At 37.9% G+C, this 24382-nt stretch overlaps 2 protein-coding genes across 14 annotated transcripts in view; one reads left to right on the top strand and one right to left on the bottom strand.

Annotated features, from left to right (window-relative positions):
* Positions 1-5383, top strand: part of POF1B (POF1B actin binding protein) — a 40212-nt gene extending 34829 nt beyond the window's left edge. Inside the window, exons 11-14 of the mRNA XM_067548384.1 lie at positions 1254-1382; positions 1959-2035; positions 3236-3350; positions 5276-5383. Of these exons, the coding sequence (XP_067404485.1) occupies positions 1254-1382; positions 1959-2035; positions 3236-3344 (315 nt within the window). The 3' untranslated portion in view covers positions 3345-3350; positions 5276-5383. The remainder of the gene's footprint in view (positions 1-1253; positions 1383-1958; positions 2036-3235; positions 3351-5275) is intronic.
* ZNF711 (zinc finger protein 711) overlaps positions 1-24382 on the bottom strand; it is a 67581-nt gene that overhangs the window by 8398 nt on the left and 34801 nt on the right. For 5 of the 13 annotated variants that reach the window (XM_067548378.1, XM_067548380.1, XM_067548381.1 and 2 more), the window contains 3 exons: positions 22373-22420; positions 21553-21696; positions 18109-20935 (listed from right to left, as the gene is read on the bottom strand). In XM_067548378.1, the coding sequence (XP_067404479.1) occupies positions 19758-20935; positions 21553-21696; positions 22373-22420 (1370 nt within the window). In that variant the 3' untranslated portion in view covers positions 18109-19757. Of the gene's footprint in view, positions 1-2203; positions 2353-5527; positions 5690-6019; positions 6897-7321; positions 7584-8106; positions 8175-15558; positions 17151-18108; positions 20936-21552; positions 21697-22372; positions 22421-24382 lie in introns of those variants that run through there. The other 8 variants (XR_010919729.1, XR_010919726.1, XR_010919728.1 and 5 more) reach the window with 8 other exon arrangements.

Below are 24382 nucleotides of genomic sequence, written 5' to 3'. Positions count from 1 at the left end.
GCTCAGCCTGTTCTGGTAAATTCTTTTGGTTACCAAGCATAGCACACATTAGAATGATCTCTCAGCAGGTCAAATATAAATAAACTACTAAAGTAATACTGTCACTTCAGAACCGCTCCATGGCATCAAAAGGGAACTAAAATCATTTAATTGAGGTTGACCTATTCCTGAGTCTCCCTGAAAGTTGGTTGTTCTTTGGTTTTTGAAGTTTTTTTAAAATGTATTTTAATCGGGTTATTTTAGTGTGGCTTCTTGCTGTGTCAGAATCCACACAAATATAAGATGGTGCATTTATCAGCGCTTTAGATGCCAAGTAATTAAACTGGAAATACAAATATTTTCTTCTCTTTTGTTTCTTTCAGAGGGGTAGCCATGTTAGTCTGTACACAGCAAAAACAGCACTTTAAAGACTGACTAATTTCAGCAGGCATAAGCTTTCGTGAGCTTCAGTTAGAGTACACCAACGTGTTGTACTAATAGCAGACATATAACTTAAAAACAAAATTTGGATTTTTAAGTGTATGCCAGTAGGATACAGAATTAAAAACAATCCCTTATTGATGAAAATCCTGTTTTCAGAGTCATATCCAGGACATAATTGAGGGTCATGATCCTTATTTAGGCTTCTGGGTACAACCATAATACAAATCTTAAATAATTATAAAGTAACAGAAACAAATAGCAACAAAACATGGGAGAAGTAAGTGCATGAAATAAAATTAATCCACAAACTAGATAAAATTAGCTTAATTCTAGTTTAAAGGTGACCAGCAGAGGAGGAAAAGTTGGATTTGTTCCCCTTTTGGTTCATTATGTATTAAAAAGGCCTGAAAAGCTTTTTATGCATGCTTTTGCCTTTTTTCTTTAACGATAATAATAGTAGTAATTCAAGTTTAGTGTTCCACAGTTCTGACAGAAGACTCCATTGGGGGTCTTAGATGTATATTTAACTAAGCCAGTTAAATACTTTTCTCCTGTTCAGGTGTGTCAGAGAAATAGGAATTAACTAAAAACAAACCAAACAGCTTTTAAACATACAAATAAAAACAGCTTCTCCTTCTCCAGGAGCCAGTAGCACCTTTCAGGAAAAACAACATAGACAAGACTTGAACTCCTCCCCCCCCCCCCCCCCTTACCTCTCTCCTTCCATTGTTTATTCATTGCAAGTTATGTTGATTTAGTTATGTTGATTTAAAACTTCAGAGCTATTCCTTCCCTTAGATTCCTTAGCATGTGCAAAACTTTTTTTTAAGTCCCAGTTAAACCAGTTCCAGCAAGATATTTCAAGAAGAGATGGAAGTAACAGTGACTTCCAGATGAGGATGTGTGAACTGACTTCAATGTTGGAAGAGAAGGAGACTCTTATTAAACAGCAGCATGAGGTAAACCACTTAATTTGTGCAGCAGTTTTATAAAGTCTGTCGTTACTCCTACGCTGTTGAAGATCACAAGAAAATTCAAATTTTAGCTGTGTAAATCATTAGAATTTAAGGTGGAAGATAGAGAGGGGGCAGAGTAGAGAAGATCTGCCACAATAACAGATCAGTAGTGCTGTTTCCTTTAACTGCTATACTACCTGTAAACTTTCAGGCTTTGATTTGCAGGACGCTTTTTCCATTTAAAACTATAAAATTTCTCTAAGATTCTTAACAGTTGCCCCTTCCTCTCCTCCATGGGAAGTGGAGGCCAGTGGAACCTATGAGCATACTTCATTAGAGATGGGAGTTCTGCAACCTGTTCAACCTTTTTGTCTCCTGAAACAGGATTTGTTTTTGCCCAACTCTTTGTAATAACACTGACTGTTAGGTAGAGCCTGTAGGTCTTTCTCTGACCCAGTCTATTGGAATAACAAACTTTATTCCATTGTCTCTGCTGAAAGGAGTTTAACCTTAAGTATTTTTAGAGTTAACATTTAGTGAAAAGTTCAGAATTACCATGGATTTTTTTGGTTCCCCTAGGAACTCTTCAGGTTGAAGCAAGAAAGATCATCAAGCAATCAGTCTACAGGTGTAACAAAGTCTATCATCACTAAAAAGTAATGTGGTTATTATACAATTCTTTTAAACAATTTGTTCTTTTTAATTTTATACTGGTTTTCACAGAAGCAGTTGCCTGCAAATGTCGAGTTATAAGGCTCTCTTTTAAAATATTTAACAGTGCTTAGAAAAAACCCAGATAAGAAAAATGTCTGGAGAGGACTCACTTTATGTAGGAACACCAACCATTTTAATGAAGTGGTTGGAGGATGTGCAGCTTAATCGATGTTTTCCTTCCTCTGCATCTAACTTGATATTACAGTCTTCTAAGGTTTAGTTTAAGAAATCCCAGTGTTCTCAGAGGAAATCTATTCTGCTACAATTTTTTGAATAAAAAGTGCATTTATGGTTAGACTGTCAAAATAAAAATGCAACTCCTGTCCTTATCTATATGCTGATTAAAATCTGCTTGCTTTAGGGACAAAAAATATATACTACTCTTTAATCCTTTTGCTCTTCAGAGTGAACACTGAGTAAGCTGGGTTCTCTTTTGGATTGTGTAATAATAAAGCCCTCTTGTGTATGGGGTATAAAGGATAGGGACTGACCTGTATTAATTCTGTAAGCATGTGTTAGTTTAGTTAATAGCAGGGCTCTGAGGAACCAAGCAGGAGGGAGTAACACAATGGCTTCAGATAAAACACCTCCTGTCAAACAAATCTCAAAAGTTAAGAAAACCATGAGCGCTATGAGCTATGAAGATTCTTCTTGGAGGCTGCAGCCGAAGTTACAGAGCAGTTTTGCCAAAGCTGAAAAGACATGTCAAAAGGACAGCAAACAGTTAAAACCACACGCTCTACTGTTGCCATTTTTTTTTTTGGTCCTCTGCAACTAACTGTAGGCCTGTATCTTTGAGCATACCTTGCATATAATCTGTAATGCTAATTTATGGGTGCCAGACAGAATCATGGCATACCGTTCGTAATTATTAATGAATACTGAGTACTTTTAAAAAAAGTAATACTTGTAGAAACACTTCTAAAGTGTCTGCCTTTGAGGAGAGAGAGAATTTTGGTTGACAACAAATCAGCTAAACCCTTTTAAACTAGCTGGGCTTGATAACTAAACTAGGTGTGTGGGGGGAGGGGAGTAGAAGTTTGGTCATCTGAGGCAAGATACTGCCTTGAACATAGATGTTTAAAAAGCTTAACGGTGATGTACAGTATTCCACTTACAGTTTTGCAAAACTTTTTATACAGGTACAGGAACCAATATCCAATCCTTGGTCTCTTGTCTGATGACTACATGGTTACATCACCAGTTAGCCAAACAGAGACTGTTGTAATTGAGACAACTGAAGCAATGTAGAAATATGTAAGTTATCCGTATTAATTAGATTCAGTACTCTAAAATCTGAACTCCATAAGTACTTTTTAAAGAAGATATTAGCAAAAATGTTACTATTATACTGGTGCCTTAATGCTTTTACAAACCCAAACTATTTTGGAGGCTTCTTTTCTAGTTCAGTAAATAAAATAGCACAAAGTAAAAAGAGCCCAGAGAACAGACTTGTCTAGTGTGAAACAATGACATTTCTAAAAATGGTCTATGCCTGTTGGTGAAATATAAATAGACTAGCCTCTGCTTTTTTCCTCTGTTGTACCTCATAGCTTACAACCCTACTTGAGCTTTTGAAAGGGTTACAGTTTTTATTGTTGTTACTCCATAAAAAGTACTGAGAGGGGTACATTTCAGTATGGTAAATAAGCTATTAAATCCCAGCACTGAAAATGTGCCCTATTTTCTGTTGTTTGTAATAAGATGTTCCACACCCTCAATAAGCTAGGAGGTGAGTAAGAGGCACGTTCAGAACTGAAAGCCCACGGACAATGGTGGCTTTAAACCAATTTATGTCCCCCAAATTCTGGGCTGCTCCTCTGGCCTTGAAGAAGTCCCTGGCATAATTGTTTTTACCAGGGTTGCCCTATGGACCACAACATTGCCTGGAATCTGTAAGCCCCCACATACCCCTCTCCCCCAGTACATATACTCTCCAGTGTTTGTGAGGGGAGCCTCAGCAGCCAGACTTTTGGCTGAGGAATCCTCCACCAGCTGAAATCAGCATTGGTTTTAGGGCCCTTTTACAATAGGTAGAGAGCTAGAGCAGTGTACAGGTGCTGAAGTGTGAGGCTCTCATCCCGTCTTTGGATACAAGTAGTTTGCAGACAAAGGTTTCTGGGGAGCCAATACCTTATAAATCCTTCCATGCTATCAATAATAAAGATATATCCAGCACTGTAAACTGAGATGGCACTTTACAGACAAACCTGCTCCTTTGGCTGAAAAGCTTACATACTGTGACAGAAGATACAAAGGCATGACCAGTAGGAAAGATTGGTGGATTTTAAGGAGGGGGGGTGGGGGGCAGTTGTTCCTGCTGTAGGGGTCACCCTAGTAGCAAATTCTGAGTACAAGGAAATGTGAGAGCAGTAAGAGTCAAATGTTTGAGGGAGGCAGACCAAGGTCAGAGTGTAGGAATATTTTAGTAAGACCACACAGGTGGCGGTTACTTATGCAAAGTGAGAGATGATCAGTGTAGAGTCAGGTGCTTAAACAAGAGGGGGATTTTAGTATTTGTCACAGACTGAGTATGGAAGAAGTAGCCAAAACAAAAAAGACTAGAGGAATTACCAATGAAGATAAAGCAGGATTAGAAGGGAAAATTAAGAAATTAATTTTGTAAAGACTGAGTTTGTGATGGTGGCTGGAAATCAGAGGCAGTGGAAGTGAAGGGGGAAAAATGTAATAAACCTCATGTAGTGAAAGTAGTACTGGAAGACTCTATGATTGAATAAGAAATAGAGAAAATCCTAATCAAGCCTAAAGGAAAGCCAAAGTAATGGGGCACCCTACTACATTCAAGCCTTGGTACATAAAGTGGCATGTACTTTAAAAAAAAGTCAAAAGGGAAGTTTTTGTCACTGAAATATAGTATATATTTTCAAAACCACATATGTGCTCAAGTTGTTATAGCTTTTAAAAATAGATAGCAGTTGAGTAGCATGCTACCATGAGTACCAGAATATCTAAATCTGGGTGACTGAAGTTTCACGCCTAAGTTGAGTGTCTTAATTTTCAGAGGTGCTGATTAGGAAGTATGGGTGCTTAGGTCACACGCAAAGAAATCTATGCAAGAAACATGATTATTACTTGTACATGTTCAGCAAAATTGTTACATATGTGAAATCCAATATGCTGTTTGTTTTGTTAACTTCCACTCAATTGCTTATTTCTTTCAGATCCTGTGAAGGTCACAGCTGCTCCACAGGGTTCTCGCCAAATGACTGTATCATTGCTTTTACTTTCTGCTGTTTTTCACCATTAAAAATGTTTAGAACCAGGCCTTACATCTTTGACAAGGATTCAGGAAATGTGGGAAATAATGGATTGTGAAAACCAGTGGCTGGTCTTTCTCAAAGCAAGCAATTAACTTTTATGTGATGAAGAACATGCATTTTTCATAGTCCATTCATTACCAAACACTGTCATGTTTATAACACACATTCTTGATAGTTCTAGCATTACATGTAGTTAAATCCCCAACACTACAGTCTCCATGGAGATGAAAAGCAACAGGCCATACATACCATTTGTGAAATTTAGTCCTTCCAAACGACACTGAGTAAAGCAGTAGTTTCCATTCCTCTGTTTTACTTGTTGCATAGGGAGAGAGGACCAAAAAAACTATTAATTTGCATGTGGCATATTGGCTTTTTCTGTGCATACATGATGAAACTCAGTCACACCAGTTGTGAATGGTAGAAGGAGAAATGACTGATTGTAAAATTTGACATGTACCTCTGTGGCAAGCACTTTAGCATTTCTTACAACGGTAGTGCTTATGATTGTCATACACAAGAAATAGACTTAAGTCTATCATAAAAAAGTTTACAAGATTTTCTAGTGGTAGAAACTAGTAACATTATCACAGATCTTACTTTAGTTCCAATTCTGCACTTAAGTTTTCTTATCTGTCCATACTGAGATCAAATGCTAAGTGCAGCCACTAGAGGTGTATCTAAAACTACTGGAGAGAATCAGTGAAGTTTACACAAAAAAAGGAGGTACACACAAAAAACCAATCAGTCTTCTTTTCAAGATGACCTCAAAACTGCATGAGAAATTCTAAAAGTAAAAGTTACCTCTCTCTGTATAGAATGCTGTAAAATGTTTTCAAACAAAACTAACCAACATGCTTTAACTCAGGAGCAACTCCATGCAAGACAAATGCCTGAGTGCTAGCACATAAGAGATAAGTGCTAATTTAGCAGCTACATTTTATGAAAAACATCTATAATTTGGCAAAAGTAATCCTGTAAACTTTAAATTTAAAGCAACTAGTTTAAAAAAGTATTTGAGATCATAGGAATAGATTTTTGACTGAACCTTTATAAACTGAAAAACAGGTGTGACTATAAGATAGTTTAAGATTCTTGAAATTTACTTCAAGATTGTGGTGTATACATTCTTTTTATATAGGGAAAAGTAGAATGAAAATAGTGCTGGGGCTATATATTCTGTTAATTTAGCAAAGTTCCCACTTGATTCAGGACCACAAAATGTGTCCCAATGATTTTTATATAATAATAATAATAAAATAGAAAAAGTAGTAAGTTGAAGCAAGGTGGTGGGGTTTGAAAAAAAAACATACATAGAAGAAATGGGGCAAGATGACTTACTTAAGAGATCTACAATACTTAAATAGGTGCTAGCTTTGCATTACTTTTGTAAAGGTTTTCTTTTCTATATTTCTGCAGATTGATTTAGTTATATTATAATCACCTGGAGTCCATTTTATGTCCATACAGATGGTCAATATGTTTGTTGATGAGAGCACTCGTGAGCTATGGATGATAACAGCTGTGAAATAAACATTTGTCTGTTAATAAAATAGTATGCAAGTTTAATTTTATTTTAACAAAACTTTACATCCCTGCGTCCATCTGCTCTAGAAAACATCTAAGGCCTATCTTTTAAATTCTTTAGATAAATTCATTGATCTAAATGACTAGGCAACTTGATGCTATGTTTTTATTTAACAGACACCAAATCATTCTGGGCCAAGGACCCCAAGCCTTCCATGTAGGCTAGTGGGGCAAAGGGGTATCAGGGAGAGAACCAGGGCATAAAACCATGCTTGCTCTACAGTCCTCCACACTGCTGGTTTTTGGCCCTTTGCACCATCAATATTTTGAGAATATCAGAACCAGTTACTGTCCTTCCACCCCAAAGTCACACAACAACAACAACTGAAGACTGGTCAAATTACCTTCAATGGGGGGGGGAGGGGGGGGGGGATTTTTGCCCTGTGTGACATTCAAATATTTTCTTATTCAGTAGGGATTAATCCATCCATTCTTACTCAGGCAAACCGCTCTCTGACATTACCACAACTTGAGAATCACTGAAGTTTTAGTTGGCCAGAACTCCCATATTTCCTTCGTTCTAAATCATATTTAGGGCTTGTTTGTGCCCTTCTGATGTCAATGGGCACATATATTGTCACTGATCTTAATGGGACTAGGATCACACACTGGTCTCAAACTCCTGAAGATTAAAACACATGAATAAGTCTAATGCATCAGTTAGCCATGGATAAGGAAGTATGGGGTCAAGCAAACTCTCCCTGAAGAAAGAGACCTTAAGTTAATTATAGACTGTCTGACAAATTATCTTTCTGTAACTTGTTAAATAACACTGACATTTACACCATTTAAAAATAATTCTCATTGAATCATAATGTAATGTGACATTCACAGGGCTTCGCCTTCCCTGCCAAACTAAAGGCATTACAGCGTAAGTGGTGATACTAGAAGACAGTCACATGAAAAGGTGGGAAATTATTCCAGTTTGTCAAAACTGCCTAATGGCCATGGCATAATTCTATTGAGTAACAGTTTTTTTTTTGTTTGTTTTTTAATTGTATGAGAAGCATAACTGCCAGTATCACAAGGTTAGTAAAATGGCCCCTCGTTTAAAAAAACAAAAAAGTGGAGCTGTGAAAAGTTACTTTGAGTCAACAGGGAGCAGAAAAATAATTTCATTTTAAAAATATGAATGGCTAACTTACTGTCTTTGCTGCCATCATGTTAGGCTTCTCTCGCTCTGGTTCAACTACCTTGGAAGCAAGTCAACAGGCTATGCAAAAGTAAAGGAAGAACTCTTTAGACAGACAAACCAAACCACTACACATGTGCATTGCGAGTCTATACCCTTATGTTCACCCCTTTTTACATGACATACATTTTGTACAAAGTATTCCTTGTGCGGTATATGAAAACCCATAATTTGTAGAACATTATTGTCCTGTCAAAAGATGTATGGCAAAGTGTAAAGTTATAAAATTTCACTGTGTAAGACATACTCCAAGTCTGTGGGAACAGTTTAGAACCAGTTCCCTTTAGCCACAAGGCTAGTCAACACCCCAGCCAGGTGGCAACATAATCAAATGGACTATCACCTGGTTAAGCGGCCATCTTTAGCAGGAAAAAGGTGTGAGCCTGGTAAGTTAGATATTAGTTGCATTTTACCTTTTATTTCCTAATAACCAAATTCTGACTTTTCTACCTCATTACTTGTAATGATTTAAAAATCTTATCTTTTTGTAACTAATAAACTTATTTTATCTGAACCATTGTGTTTGGATTGAAGTCTTTGTGAACCTCCATAAACAGGGTTTGTGCTTATCATTTTCTATCAATAAAATGACAGATTTTCTATGAGCTCTTCTGGGGACCTTGAGCATCCCTAAATGAGCATCCTGGAGTATACTGGGCAGTACAGGACGCACATTTCTGAGGGCATGTTTGGAATCAGGAATTTGCTGGTGTCACTCTGTAATATAATTCAGGGGTGGCTGGCTAGTACACATATATAATAGAGCTTGGAGTAATTTATATGCTAGAGGGTGTATGAGAGCAGACCAGGAGTAATTGCTCTCATAGCAAAGAAGTGTAAAAGGCAGCCCTCACACTGGAGAATTGAGAGGACACAGCTGTTCAACTGCGCAGAATGAACCTGGGTAATGTCACACACATTCACTTTGTCATCTGGTCAGCTATAGTGAGGGTTTTATGAAGTGTTTAGTGAGAATTAACTACTCTGTACTGTTGGAAAAAGATTCCAAATGAGGTTTGTTTGCCCTGCACCAGATAAAAAAGAGATCCACGCAGGTAGTTGGGCAGTCTCCAAGTTTATTTCTTCAGAGGTCGGACACTTCCCAGCAAGTGGTCAGTGTGAGATCCCGAAGGCATGCTCTCTTGCATATTTATACAAACACAAACAAAGAAATTACATATGCATAAATTCTTAATGCTTATTGGTACACTCAAATTATTATTATTATTGCTATTGGCTTTACACATCTTCTAATTATAAAGATACACATAACATAAAAGATAAGGGCAGAAGATTTCAACTTATCTATCAAAATTGTCTGGTCTATTTCCCAAGACTAAAAAGAAAGCAAAAACTACTTAAGGCTGACTCCTCATTTCTCCTGTTAATCTCTCTCTGACCTTGGCAGAGATAAGCACCATAAACAAAGAGAAGAGGAGGGGGTGGGTGATTTCAACAGAAAGCAGAACACTAAAAACAACTAAAATGGAGTAACTGTGGTCAAGCAAACAATTATTTTCCTTCAGTACGATAAAGATGTTTACATGCTAAAGTTAATATGTAACTATATATAAAGGATGCTGCAAACATCCTTTCAACATATAAGAAGAAAAATGACTGACATGTGAATTGACAGGTTTAAAACTATTGTGAATTGGGCATTAATCAGGTGAGAACTGATTTTTGTTTATACGTATATAAAAAAAATCAAATGCTTTTGAGTAAAAGAAATCTGTCATGCACATGCATGTGTGGTCTGATTTATGGGGTTCTTTTTGCAGCCTTTGGAAGGGCTTTGTTGGTATCTGACATCTGGGAGGTCTATTTCAGCCTTAGTGCACATGCACAGCTCCCATTCATGATAACCATTATCACCTATCATGAAAGGGAAAACAAGCTCTCAAAGGTCTATGTGATATGACTTAATTTGAATAACATTGTAATCAATTAGCAACAGACCTTTTTTTAAGTATCTGTGTGAGTCGTTCTTATAGACACTAAGGTACAACTTCCCAATGTCTTACATGCTACTGCAGCAATTCCCATACCAGCAGATTCTTATACACTAATGTGTAACTTAGGGTAAAACAGGAAGGATTAAAATTGTGATTGACATCATTTTCACAACGGATTAGGTTGTGGGATCTAGTTCAGTTTTCATATCAAATTTTTCTGTTAGGTGTTTGAGTGATTTTTTTCTCATTGTTAACTTGAAAAATTAGTAAAGAAAGATTACTCAAGTTGCTGCTTTTGTGTAAAGAACTTTGGGATGTTGAGATGAGCAGGACAGAATAGATCACACTGATTTACACATGCCATGCATCCTGTCTCCTGGAAGCTATATAAAAATATACCCTTGTTATCCTCCACTAAACAATCGTTGAAATTAAATCAGTTTCCACTGAAATCCCAAGTGATGTATTGTGCTGTGCAAGTCAGAAAGCCGCAGAATTTGAATGTTTCGCATTGTTCTTTTCTTTCCATTTTAATTATTTATTGGACATAAGAGTGAGAATGCTAGAAATGGATAGAGATAAATATGTATATAAATGTCTGTATCTAGGGCCTGGTCTACACTGGTGGCTTAATTCAAATTAAAGTCCCTTAATTCGAATTAATTACTCCCGCGTCTACACTTGAGCATTGTTAATTCGAATTAAGGAGCCTTTAAAATCGAATTAATAAAACCACCTCTGCAAGTGGATTAGCGCCTGAAGTGCATCAGTTAATTTGCATTAGTGAGAGTGTGGATGCAATGGGACTTAATTCGAATTAATTGGCCTCCAGACTGTATCCCATGATGCCCCATTTCAGTACCCTCCCCAAAGCAGCCCCGGGAAGATTTGAATCTTCATTTCCTGCAGTGAATGGGTTTAAAATCCAAGCTGCGATCACCCTCCTATACGCACAACAAGCCCGTTGCAGTTTGTCTCTTTAAGGGTTTGAAAGATTTCACCCCCCCCGCCCGCGTTGTGAATGTGTTTTAAACGCCCAGCAAGCAAGCCCTTTGCAGTTTGTCCCTTTAAGATTTGTCCCTTTGAAAGTTTAGCCCTTTAAAGTTTGTCCCTTTGAAAGATTTCACCACCCACCCCCTTCCCAGTGTGGTAAATGCGTTTTAAATGCCAGCAATGAGAGGAAATTCTTTGCTACATTGTTTCAGTGGCCAATCATGGAAATTGATTCTTTCTTAAGAGTTTATTCACAGCGCTACATGTGGATACACTATATCATGCTTTCCATCCATGAAATGGAAACATTTGTATCACTGTATTAATAGACTAACTGACTCATTGTTATTTATCCTACATTCTACAGACACCTGTGGAATCAAAATCAAAGGCAAGCAATATACAGGGGGTGGGGAGGGGGGCATAAAAGGCAAATAGCATACAGTTCTAAAGTAATCCAGGATAAACTGCGATGTATTTGTCACGGTCAAAATGAGAGCATAGTTCAGCTGGCTCCATGTGCCTGCAGCAATGGCGATTGGGGGAGTAAAAAAACAGCATGAAAATCCTTTTCCTGTTTGTTTGGGGGAAGAAGTGCTGCATCCTGGGATGATGACACTCGTCACAACAGCCTCTATGGTTAGTTGCACTGTGGGATAGCTTCCCACATTGCACTGCTTTCTAATTCGAATTAAGGCTGGCCAGTGTGGACGCAAGAAACCAGCACAAACACTGTAGTGTGGACAGTCTGCAGTGCTTTCTATAAATCGCTTTCTGTAATTCGAATTAAGCTAATTTGAATTAGTGCTGCAGTGTAGACATAGCCTTGCTCTAAGAATAGATAGCTATAGCTACCACTACCTAAAGCTATCGATATATATGGAGAAAGCAGCTATTTATACATACTGCTACATCAATAAATCACTCTGTGCATAGCTATGTATAAATATCTATAGCCATATCAATATCGGTACAATCTATATACATATCTATCTATACCTAACATCTCTATCTACCCATAGCCATCTTTGTCTATGCCTATAGAGAGCTATCTATGGCTATAAGATAAAGGTCTCTGACTGTAGCTGTAGGTAGCTATCTACACCTAGCCCTGTAGATATTTATAAACAGACACTTTATATAAAAAAGCGCTGTTGTATGGTCCGTCATGACTGATAAACACCTGCCCTCTAGGTGAGGCTGAAATGTTTGGCACAGTAAATGAACCACTCTCAGCTCTCGGACACTGATGTGGAGTAACAACTCTTTTGGGGACCACAAGCCTTGAATCTTGAGCATCCCTAAATGAGCTCCCCACTCCAGAGCAGACACGTTTGTAGGGACAACAAAGGCTGTGGTCTGGCAAAGGGGACCCCCACGCATACTAATTGAGGGTTGAGCCACCACCGAAGGGATTTGAGGGCCAAAGCGGCAAATGAGACCACCTTGTCTAAGCTTGTCTCTGTTTAGCTGATAGGTCGATGGTAGCCAGGACTGGACAGGCCTGAGATACAGTTTCGTGTGTTGGACCACGTATGTGCAGGAGGCCATGTGGCTTAGGAGTTTCAAACAATTTTGCACCTTTGTGGTGGGAAAGTGGCTGAAGTCCTTTATGATGGAGCAAATGGTTTGGAAGTGAAGCTCTAGTAGCAGTGCTCTGGCTTGGACCAAGTCTAGGATTGCTCCTATGAACTCTATCCTCTGTGTAAGGAACAGGGTCAACTTGGGTACATTTAGCTGAAGATCCAATTTGTCAAAGGTCAAACGAATTAGATTGACATGTGCTTCTACCTGCTCCTTGGAGCGGCCCTTGACCAGCCAGTTATCCAGATATGGAAACACTTGTATTTGACATTTCCTTAGAAAGGTGGCAACAACTGCCATACATTTGGTGAACACTCTTGGGGCTGCCTGGAGGCTGAAGGGAAGGACTGTATACTGGTAATGAGTGCAGCCTACCACAAATATGAGGTATTTTCCGTGTGACAGCACTACTGACATATGAGAATAGGAATTCTTCACATCAAGGGTGGCATACCAATCCCCCGGATCTACAGAAGGGATGATTGCAACCAGGGAGACCATGCAGAACTTCAGTTTCTTTATGAATCCATTAAAGTTTTGTAGATCAAGGATGGGTCTGAGATACCCTTTTGGCCTTTGGGATTAGGAAATATCTGGAGTAAAAGCCCTTTCCCCTTAGCTCCTGAGGGACCTCCTGTACTGCTCCAGCTCTTTGCAGTTCCTGCACCTCTTGTATAAGAAGTTGCTTGTGAGAGGGGTCCTTGAAGAGGGATGGGAGGGAATATCCCACTTCTACCATGCGAAGTACCCATCTGTCTGAAGTTATCTGAACTCAGGCTCGGTGGAAATGGGACAGACAGGTTCAGCAACAAACAGCAGAAATGTAAAAATAATTCAAAGGTTAAAAAAAACAACCAAACTAGTTGATGGTTTGAATTAAAACAAAAAAATATTAGTTAAAGAAAGAAACTTTCTTTAATCTTCATTTTTTTGTTATTTGCAGAAGTCTCTGCGAATATTCAGCCACACTTGAAGTACAGAATCCTCAAGAGAAGGTGCTATCAACAAAAATGTATCACTCTCTCCAAATTTCTTTGTTTTTATTAAGACTCCTTATTATGTTACTATATTGTTGTTTTAAAAAATGGACAATTAATGAGACTGTCCAATAACTGAGCCATAACTGATAACTAAGTATTGTATGTATTTTTAAGTACATACAATTCACCTAAAGTTGTTATATTTTACAGAACAATTTTTATTAAAAAGTGAATTTTAAAACAGCTGTTATGTATTTTGTCCACGTACAGTACCTAGCCAAAAAAAAAAAAAAAAAAAAAAATCAAAAATAAGCCTAGCCAAAAAAAAAAAAAAAATCCATGCTATAGTTACAATCATGCCACTAAGGTTCTAATTTTTCCCTTACTTACATCATTTAAAATTCGTGAAAAAATATTAATTAAAACAAAATTTCATAGATTTGGTGGCAAAATATCATCCTTGTATATGCTATTTACAGAGGCAGAGTTACTAGCTATTGTCTTACTTAGTAGCTGGGCCTTATATTCAGACATAAAACTTTATTGTGTATTTGCCCTATGCCAATATTGTTAACAATAAAAGGTGTAGGAACTACTCAAGATATTGTTCAGATAAAGTGAGCATGGGAAATGGGACTATGGAGTTTCATCTTTTTGACTGTGGCTCTTTCTACCTGCGATTACAGTATTTTGACATTTCATTCATGATGCAATATTACGGTTCTCTGAGTATAGCTAACAGCCAACAAAACCCACTTTCTTCTTCCCACCATGAAAATCTAACATTTTTCAGATGTAGCAATCTGCGGAGAGGCATCATATACTAGCAGTGCAGTATTATACTGTGCTATTTATTTAGCATTATGTTTTTATCAAATTGTTCCATTTAACATGTTCTTAAATTTTTAAAGTAATCATAGGGACACATAGTGAAATCCATTTGATTGTCCTTGATTCAGAACCAAGTTATTTGAATTTTCTTTGTGCATTATTTTGAAGTTCTAGAGCTCTAGGTTATTTTTAGATTTTAATTTTTCATTACAGTTAGATCAACTTAAGCGGTAGTTTAGACCAGTCCTAAGTCTCCAGGGTTTAAGAGACAGCCATTCCTCTAAATGATGGGAATGATAAATGGCTATTCTGCATTGGAAAGAGGGATGTGATTGCTTCCATTTCCAAAACAAATGGGGTGCTGCACTCCTTCAAAGATTCCAGGAGCCTTGTTCTCTGGGCCTTTACACGCAGTCTATGTGAGACAAAAGCTCATCTCCTCTTATTTTTACCACCCAAAACCAACAGTCATTTAAGCAGCAGCCTTGTTACCAGAAGAAAAGAGAATCTGCCCCTTCTACATCATCTCACAATACTGCTGGCCCAGTGCTTCAAACTGATGCAAGGTTGAATGTCTTGGACTATCTTAATCCAGATCTGTACCCATTTTCCATCCATTGGGCAAACGCCTGTCTTGTCCAATGCATGGGCTGCAAGGAACTATGTTGTTCAATTTGCCTACTCCTCACCCCTCCAGCTACATTGTACTTGTAGGGACCCCCCTCTCCCGAGAGCATGCTTCAACAGGGGGTGGACTCTCTTTTAGCTACGTACAATAGAGAGAGTGCCTTCAGGATTCCTAGGCAGAGGTTTTATTGCCACTACCTTCTTTATTCCAAAGAAAAAATGTAGATGTCATCCTATCCTGGACTTCAGACAATAAGTGCCTTCTTCATTTCTGATTCAGAATAGTCACCCTTGCTTCTATAATCCACTCCCTAGAGGCCACAGATAGGTTGGTGACAACTTGCAGGATGTGTATTTCCTTATTTCCATTCTTCAATCCCACAGCAAGTACCTGCAATTCTTAGTCAAAAACACTCACTATTGATTCAGACTTACTGTTTGGCCTTTCAACAGCTCCAAAGGTGTTTATCATGAGCCTCTCAGGTGTGGCAGTTCACCAGCACAGTCCTTCATGTTTCTCCTTATTTTGACAATTGACTGACATGAGGACAGTCACCGTAACAAGATACTGAAGCAGTGGGGTCTTCTCCTCACTAGGACTCAAGAAAAATGAAGACAAATCAGTCCTTATTCCTACCGCATCAACAGAGTTAATAGAAATGCTTCTAGATTCAATGTCAACAGGGGCATACCTTGCTTGTGACAGAGTCAATACCTAAGTCATCTTCTACTGGAACTCCAAACTCAACCAAGACATCAGTGAAGGTCTGTTGCAGCCTACTGGATCATATTGCCACTTGCATTTATGTAAGAAAGGATGCCAGATTGCATCTTCATCCTCTCCACAGCTGGCTGAAATCAGTCTGCCAGCCACACAGACACAGCATGAATCTGTCCATGCTTGTTCCCAGGAACATCCTTTCTTCACTAATTTGGTGGAAAGAGCCTCAGAACATTTTTTGGGATAGTATTTGCATCTCTCACTCTCTCAAACACTTGGATGACAGATTCCTCCAGACAAAGCTGGGGAACCCATCTGGCTCATCTGCAGGCCTAAGTTTTATGGTGTCTGACAAAATCCCAACTACATATAAACACTAGAACTCATGACCATTGGTCTAGGTGCAGGACACTTCTACCTTTAATTCAGGACACTGTTGTTCAAGTTTTGATGGACAATACTACAGCAATACACAATATGAACAGATAAGGAGGAGCAAGATGGTTATTTCCTGTTCTCTTCTGGGAATAGCACGTTCAGAATTACATTAATCTAATAGCCCTACATTTACCTGGTGTCCAGAACAACATAGTGGATCAAGTCAGCAGAACACACTTTTTTCTTCACAAATAGTCCCTCAATGACTCAGTCCTTCAGACAATTTTTCAGAAGTGGAGCCCTCCCATCTCAGCCCTCTTTGTGATCACTCTAAACCACAAATGTCCTACATTTTGCTCCAGGAGAGGAATGAGTCCAGGCTCCCTCTCAGATGTATTTTTGATTCAAAGGGACAGGAATCTGCTCTGCACTTCTCCTCTGATCCCTGGGTTCCTCAGGAAAATAAAACAGGAGAAAACTCAAGTCATCTTAATAGCCCTGGAGTGGGCACAGTAGTTTTGGTACTCAGAGTTGGTACACTTATCAATTCAACCACACATCAAACTGCCAATAACTCCAGAAATCATAAGGCAGGACCATGGTCTGATTCTACACCCAGGCCAATTGTTCCTACATATCACAGCGTGGATGCAAGCTGGCTGAGCCTGGAAGACAGACAGACATTCTGCTGACATGAAACATTCTCATTCCAAGCCAGGAACTTTCAACAAAGTTAACTTACAGGGCCAAATGGAAACTTTTCAATATGGGCTTCTCACCATAATTTTCACCCTGTGGATGCATCTATTTCTACTGTCCTGGACTACCTGTTTTCATTGAAGCATTCAGGTTTTCAGTATTCTGCTGGTATTTGCACACATAAGTTTGTTCTACAGTTGGCCCACCTTTACTTGTAAGTGTTCAAAACCTGAAGGAAAAAATATAGATGATAAAACAAAAATATAATCATGGATCACTTATTTCCTAAGTGCCTGTAGTTTTTAAATCTAGTACTCCATTATTTAATCAATACAGTGCAACAAGAAAGTCTGAAATAGGAAATAAGGGTTTAGTATTTTAAAAATTGTGAACAGTTCTTATTGTTTTGAAAATTTTTAAATCTACTTTTGTTTTTTCCAAAATGTGTGGAAAATTATGTTTTTGGAGAATCCAAACAAGAAAACTCAAAGGAACATAAATTACTTTTTGTATTTGTTGACAGTTTTAGTAAATATGTTGAATTACACATTTACTGTAAACTCTCAGTGTTAATTAGAGCTGCACAAATAACGGTTATTTTGGTTTGCTTAGTTTATCCAGGCCAACCAAAGCAATTTTCCCCCCAAATCATTTGTCAACAAAAAAAAAAAAAAAAGAGGTGAAAAAAATTGTTTTAGGTTGAACAAAATGTTTTGCTCGACAAAATGAAATGAAACAATTTCTGAGTTTTTTAAAATAAAATTGAAGCAAATTTAGAAACAAAAAGTCACTGTGTAGAAAAATAAAAATGGTTTTATTAAAAAATGTCAAAACATTTTTTTGGAGGCTGGTTGGGCGAGTTTTGACAAAAACAATTTGTCACAGTCAACACAAATTCATGAAATGTTTTGGCGGACCTGAATCTGCATTTTTTTGGAAAAAAAGTTTTAGCCAAGAAAATTTCACCCAGCTCTAGTTCTAACAACACAGTGAAAATAATTAAACTGAACAATAAAAAAAGTGATAGCCTGTCTGAAAAACACTTGCTAGTTAATTGGCTTACTGCAGTCCAGATGAATAAACTCATACAAAGCTGGAAAGAATGATAAAATTAAAATCCTAGGCAAACTTTCGGTGAATGAGAACATTCCTAGGTTCAGCATAAATGAGAAACAAAGACTCCAAAGAACCTTGGAGTGCAAGAGATGCATTTTATTGTATGCTCATTACGATGAGTAACACATTTAGAAATAATAATCCCACATAACAGTGACAATCTTATTTTACAGCGTGTACATCATTTTTTACAGCCACATAAAACACTTATTTTTCTAAGAGATTTCCCAATTTAGCTTTCTGAAGTTTAGAAATATAAAAAAAATTTATTCTCGAGGAACTGATTCTCATCTGGTGCAAAAACAAAATATGAACATTATCTGAAACACAAAGCCACAATATAGCATGAAGTAAAGTTACAATTTATCATGTGAACAGCTGTGTGCAAACATGAAGCAACTAAAAGTAAAAAAGTACACATTATATGCATAACATTATGAACAGGTTTTTCATTAAATAGCCCTAGACCAGCTTGTTATAGTAAGCGCCATTTGATTTGCAGCATGCTAACACAAAGCATTGTTTAAAGGGATGCATATTTTAAATGTATACACTGTAAACTGAAGATCCACCTCCAAACTCTAGTGGCAGCATATTTTTCTGGTTAAATACTGCATATATACTTTCTTACAGATTGAAAATGCATGTTTATAGTATGGTAGAGATTTTTTAAGAATTGATTAAAAGGTGCAATTTTACGTCTATATGGAAAATTTTATATTAGCAAGTAGGACTATAATAGTCATACCTGTTATAAACACTGCCCTAAAGAACCTCTAAGTAATCTGTATTTTAATTCAAGAAAACTACTGTGTTCTTTGAATCTTTTTAATATTCTTTTCAGAGAAGATCTTAAAGAAGCAAGAAAAAAAAAAGTGTTGAGACAACACTATCAGTTGCATCCATTTTTTCCTTTTAAAAAAATGTCAGATTCAAAGGTACTTTTGTCATGTGCCATACTGAACAACATTCAACTGCAATTTCAGATAAAAAAGGGAAATTATATACATAGACATTTTTAACCCTAGCACCGGAACACCACCTTTGAGCTCGTAACATAATGCAATATTTTTAACATCATATCCTGCCATAAAATAGGTTAGCAGCTCTGAAAATAGTTTTAAAGAATTACTCACTGAACCTAAACTAATAAAGGAAACAAAAATGTTTCCCAATGAAATGTTAAAAAAATTGGGGGAAACCCCAAAATTTGACCAAATTCTGGAATACAATTTCCAGGCACAATTTAAAAACATAATGACCAAGTGATTGACTTATATTCTTTTCAAAACTGCATAAGAAGTTAGAATTGGTTGCCTTGACAAAAAGTTTGTAAATAATCCCATCACATTTGAACTGTTTTCATATTGGAGACAAATGCTGTTACTGATGAAATGGATAACAATCATCTTCATTTTCTCTTCCGTAGCTTAACAATGTATAATACTATTAAATAGAAGACATTCAGCAATCTCTCTGCAACCTTTCAGACATTCATCCATCTTTCTGCATTCTATAGTGCTCTTTAGGTTCTGATAAGCAACAATCATAAGACTATGAGATCCCCTATCAACCTTAATACTTTTAAGACTTTTAATACAAAGAATGTAAAGTTATGATTTAATATCAAGCTTTGAAACCAGGAGAAACAGTTCATGAGATTTTTTTTCCCCAATTAGCATATTACAGTTTCTAAATTGCTTCCTTCTCATATCATATATTACATTATGGCCTCTTTGTGGTGCCTCATTATATGTTGATTTTTTTCTGATGGTCTACGGAATCCCTTTTTGCAGAATTCACACCTATGTGGATAGTCTTTTGTGTGTATGGATATTACATGTCGTTTAAAGCCTGATGCATCCGTAGTGCTATATTCACAATACTGGCATTGATACACTTTTCTTCCACTGTGGGTCTTCATGTGCTTCTTAAGTTCGTTTTGCTGTCTAAATCCTCTCTTGCACCTTTTGCATTTAAAAGGCAAGTCCTTGGTGTGAACTGAGAGGATATGCCCACTAAGTACAAAAGGATCTGAAGTTTTAAAGTCACAGTGCCTACACTGATGTATCTTTTTACCTTTATGGGTTTCACTATGTTTTTTGAGCTCAGATGGACGATGGAAGCCTTTTTCGCATACCTCACATTTGTGGGGAAAGTCCTTTGTGTGAACTGAAATAATGTGTCGTTTCAGGTCGCTTGAGTTGGTGCTCTTATGGTCACAATGTGGGCACTGATGAGTCTTATGTCCTTGAAATAACTCTGTGTGCTGCTGAAGTTCTTTTTCATCTGTGAATGCTTGGGGACAATGTTCACATTTAAATGGTAAATCAGTCCCATGTTTGGTTTTTATGTGTGTTTTCAGATTGGACTGATCAGCACATCTGAAGACACAGTGCTGACACTGGTATGGCTTTTCCCCGGTGTGGGTCCTCATATGCTTTTTAAGCTCAGATGGATGACGGAATCCTTTCCCACACTCAACACAAACTTGAGGAAAGTTCTTGCTGTGAACTGCAAGCAGATGTCTATTGAGCAGTCCCTGTTCTGCAGTCTCATAGTCACAGTATTTGCACTTGTGTAGTTTAGGCTCCTTGTCCCGCAAAATCAGTTTATTAGAACTCAATGGGCTTGCCTCTCTGTATCTCCTTGTATATTCTGTAAACTCGTGGGTTTTGTCAACTTTGTTTATAAGCTTATGGCTTTCCAGATGGTTGTGGAAACTTACTTTTTTGTTAGTTGTAAAGTCACAATCCGTACACTGATATTTCTTTTTAATCATATGATCTGGGTGGTTCTTCATATGCCTTTTCAGGAATCCCCTGGATTTAAATTTTTTCCCACATATGTGACAAGGGTAGACAGTTAAGGGCTGTCCGTCAGGACCTATTATAACAGCTGTTTTCAAACAAACAGAAGAAGTTATGAAGAAAACGAATAAAAGGGCTGAAATAAAAAAAACTGTTCCAAGAATATTTATTTGAACTTCACACATATAGCAAATAATTTAGTAACTTAAAACAACTAAATCCCAGACATCTACAATTTTAAATACTGTTAAAAGAGTTGACAGAAGCAAGGCATAAAACCACAATGTTACTCCAATGCATGAGCACTGGTGGCACTTGTTTACTGAATAGACCACAAATTAATAGAGAGATTGCCTTGTTCATCAACTTTTCTCCCATTCTCATTTGTGTATATCTCCCCTCCCATTCATGATCACGTAACATCCTTGTGTCAACTACAGGAATTTTTTATATGCATAAGTAATATTAGAAAAATATAAATTATTTTAGATGTCTTTTAATGCAATTTGCCAGCTGGAAATTAGAGAATCAGCACCATGTACCAGCCAGCAACCTGTGGACCACCAGCAAATTCTCCAGGGACAACAGTTTTAAAACAGTTGCGGTACACAATTCCAGTGGTGTGTTTTGTTTTTTTTAAATAGCTGCAGGAAAAAGGATCTTTCCATATTAAACTAATACAATAAACAATGAAAAATATTCTACCTGTTTGCCACTGCCTGGTTTCTCCCCTCCTCCTCTTCTTGGCTTTTTGTTTAAGCGCTCTATTTGTGTTAATGCTATCACAGATTTGCAGGTACTGTGCTGCATTACCATTTTTGTTTTCTAATCGTGTATCCAAGTTATTTCCTGAATACAAAGATCAGACACCATAAAAACTATAAGCAATTTTTTTCTTTGTGACTAGATAACTGGAATTACATGGGAGCAAGTCACTTTACATTACCTTAAAAAAAAAAGTGTTCACTGTAGAAAAGAATGCGTAAACTTATTTTCAAAGGGTTTTCATAGTTATTGATAAAGCACCAATCACATCATTATATAAGAATCTTATTAAATTTGGGCTCACTCTGGACTGTGTTTCCTCCACTCCCAAACCCTTAATATTCAGCTGATTATGCTGGTTCTTTTCTTCCACCTAACTGTCCTTTACTCCCCCAGTGGCCTAATTTTCCCTTCCCTGGTTACCCAACTGCACTAAAAGATATTGATAGACCACATTTCTGAGAGCCTCTGTTGCATTTAGGATTGTTCTTATTTCCACAATGTTTATGTAACTGAAATTCCTTGAGAAAATGAGTTCCAGGAGTATGGAACTCTTACACATATGCATTCTGAATAGTCTGGTAGCATTCACTGATCAGGACAGCTGTGGTTTAGGAATTTGACATTATTCCATGAAATCAGGGACACAGTAATGAACTTCTTAGCAGTAAATCTGACATACAACTATGTGTTTTTTCAAAAATTTATGAAAGCAAATGTAGCTCTTGCTCTTGTATTAAATGTAATGACATGTTCTCACCTGCTGCTTGACAGTCTTCATATCTTCTGGGCAGTCTTCTTTCATCTCCTATAGAAAACAATATTTTACTAATTCATAAACTGAAATTGTATTTGACAATGATGGTTTGAAACTCCTTGAATGAGATAACAGCTTGCTAGCTAACTAAATTTAATTTACTGCAGAGTCCTCAATCCTGACAGCTTTTTATAGGGATGCCAAACCAGACAATGACTATATTATACATATACTTCTACAAACTTGCTTTCATGCATAGATACTGGTAAACAATACCAAGTCCAAAAGAGAAAGTTACTCACCTCGTGCAGTAAGCGAGGTTTTTTGAGATGTGTCCCCCTGTGGGTGCTCCATGTCAGGTGTCGGTGCATCCCCAGTGCTGTTGATCGGAGATTTGTGCGGCAGTGCCTGTACGGACCGTGCCTGCACAGAGGGTGTCTCGCAGCATCGTTGGTGCTCTAAACATCACGTGCACGGCCTGACCCCCTCAGTTCATTCTCTACCATGGAGACTTATCGATACTCTGAAGTAGAGGGGAGGAGGGTAGGTAGTGGAGCACACACAGGGACACATATCTTGAAGAACCTCGGTTACTGCATGAGGTGAGTAACTTCCTCCTCTTCTCTGAGTGATGTCCCGGTGGATGCTCCACTTCAGGTGACTGGACAGCGGGGTCCCGCTATTGGCGGGTGGGAGGGAAATTTGGAACAGTCACAATAGCTGATTTTAATACAGTGGACCCTAGTTGAGTGTCCAGATTTGCATTAGTTGTGATCGCGTAGTGATTTATCAACATGTGTTCAGAGGCCCAAGTGGCCGCTCTATGTATTTCAGAGATTGGAACATTGTTGAGGAGAGCAACGGAAGTTGCTATCGTTCTAGTGGAGTGAGTTTTAATACGTACTGGGTGTTTTGTACCTGATAGTTCATAACATAGTTGTATGCATCCTGATATCCATTTTGATAGTCTTTGGGTCAATATTGTGTTGCCCTTTGAGCATTCAGTGGTAGAGACTAATAGCCTCAATGATTTGCAAAACGGTTTAGTTCTCAAGGTAGAATGCTATTCGTACATCTAATGTGTGCCATCTAGCATCTGATTGATTCTTGTGGGGTTTGGGATAAAATGTTGGTAGGTATATGGTCTGGTTCACGTGAAAAGACGACGATACTTTTGGTAAAAACGATACTTTTGGTAAAAATTTTGGATGTGGGCTCATAACAACACGGTCTTTGTAAAAGATGGTGTTGGGGGGGGTTTGCCATGAGGGCCCCTATCTCACCCACTCGTCTCACTCAGGTTACGGTGACTAGAAATGATACCTCCATCGACAGATGAAGGAGAGAACAATTGGCTAGGGACTCGAAAGGGGAGTGTGTAAGAACCCTTAACACCACGTTTAGGTCCCAGGCTTGCGTCGGGTCGTGTATTTCTGGGTATAAGTTTTGAAGGCCAGACAAAAAGGGTTTCTTAACAGGGTGACAGAAAATGAGTGGTGATGATGATCCACCTTGGTGGAATGTGCTAATGGCTGCTAGATGTACCTTAACAGAGCTAAGGGATAATCCTGAGGTGTTTAATTCCAGTAGGTATTCAAGTACTTGTGGCAGGGTGCCGATACCACAGTATGGTTTTGGTGTGGCACCATATACTAATTTTTTTTCCATTTCTGCAGATGCGTCTTGCGCATGGATGGCTTCCTGCTGTTAAGTAATATATTTCTAACTTGTGCTGAACACGATCTTTCTATTGGTTGGAATCAAGGAGCCTCCAGGCTGTCAGATGGAGCATGGTCAGACTGCGGTGAGTCATTGTTCCCCCATTCTGTGATGAAAGATCACTCCGTGGTGGGAGTCTTAGTAGAGTGCAGGTGGACATTATCGTTAGGTATGGGTACCATGGTTGTCTGGGCCATGCTGGAGCTATAAGAAAGAACAGGACTGTACCTCTGTCAATCTTGTTTATTACTTGTGACAGGAGAGCGAATGGTGAGAATGCATATAGTAATGCCC

Source organism: Emydura macquarii, unplaced genomic scaffold, assembly GCF_026122565.2.
Source record: "Emydura macquarii macquarii isolate MOO-44397 ecotype Brisbane River unplaced genomic scaffold, CSIRO-AGI_Emac_v2 contig_1253, whole genome shotgun sequence".
Taxonomy (NCBI): Eukaryota; Metazoa; Chordata; order Testudines; family Chelidae; genus Emydura; species Emydura macquarii.
The sequence above is the reverse complement of the archived record's forward strand: the minus strand, read 5'-3'. Positions and strand labels throughout refer to the sequence as shown.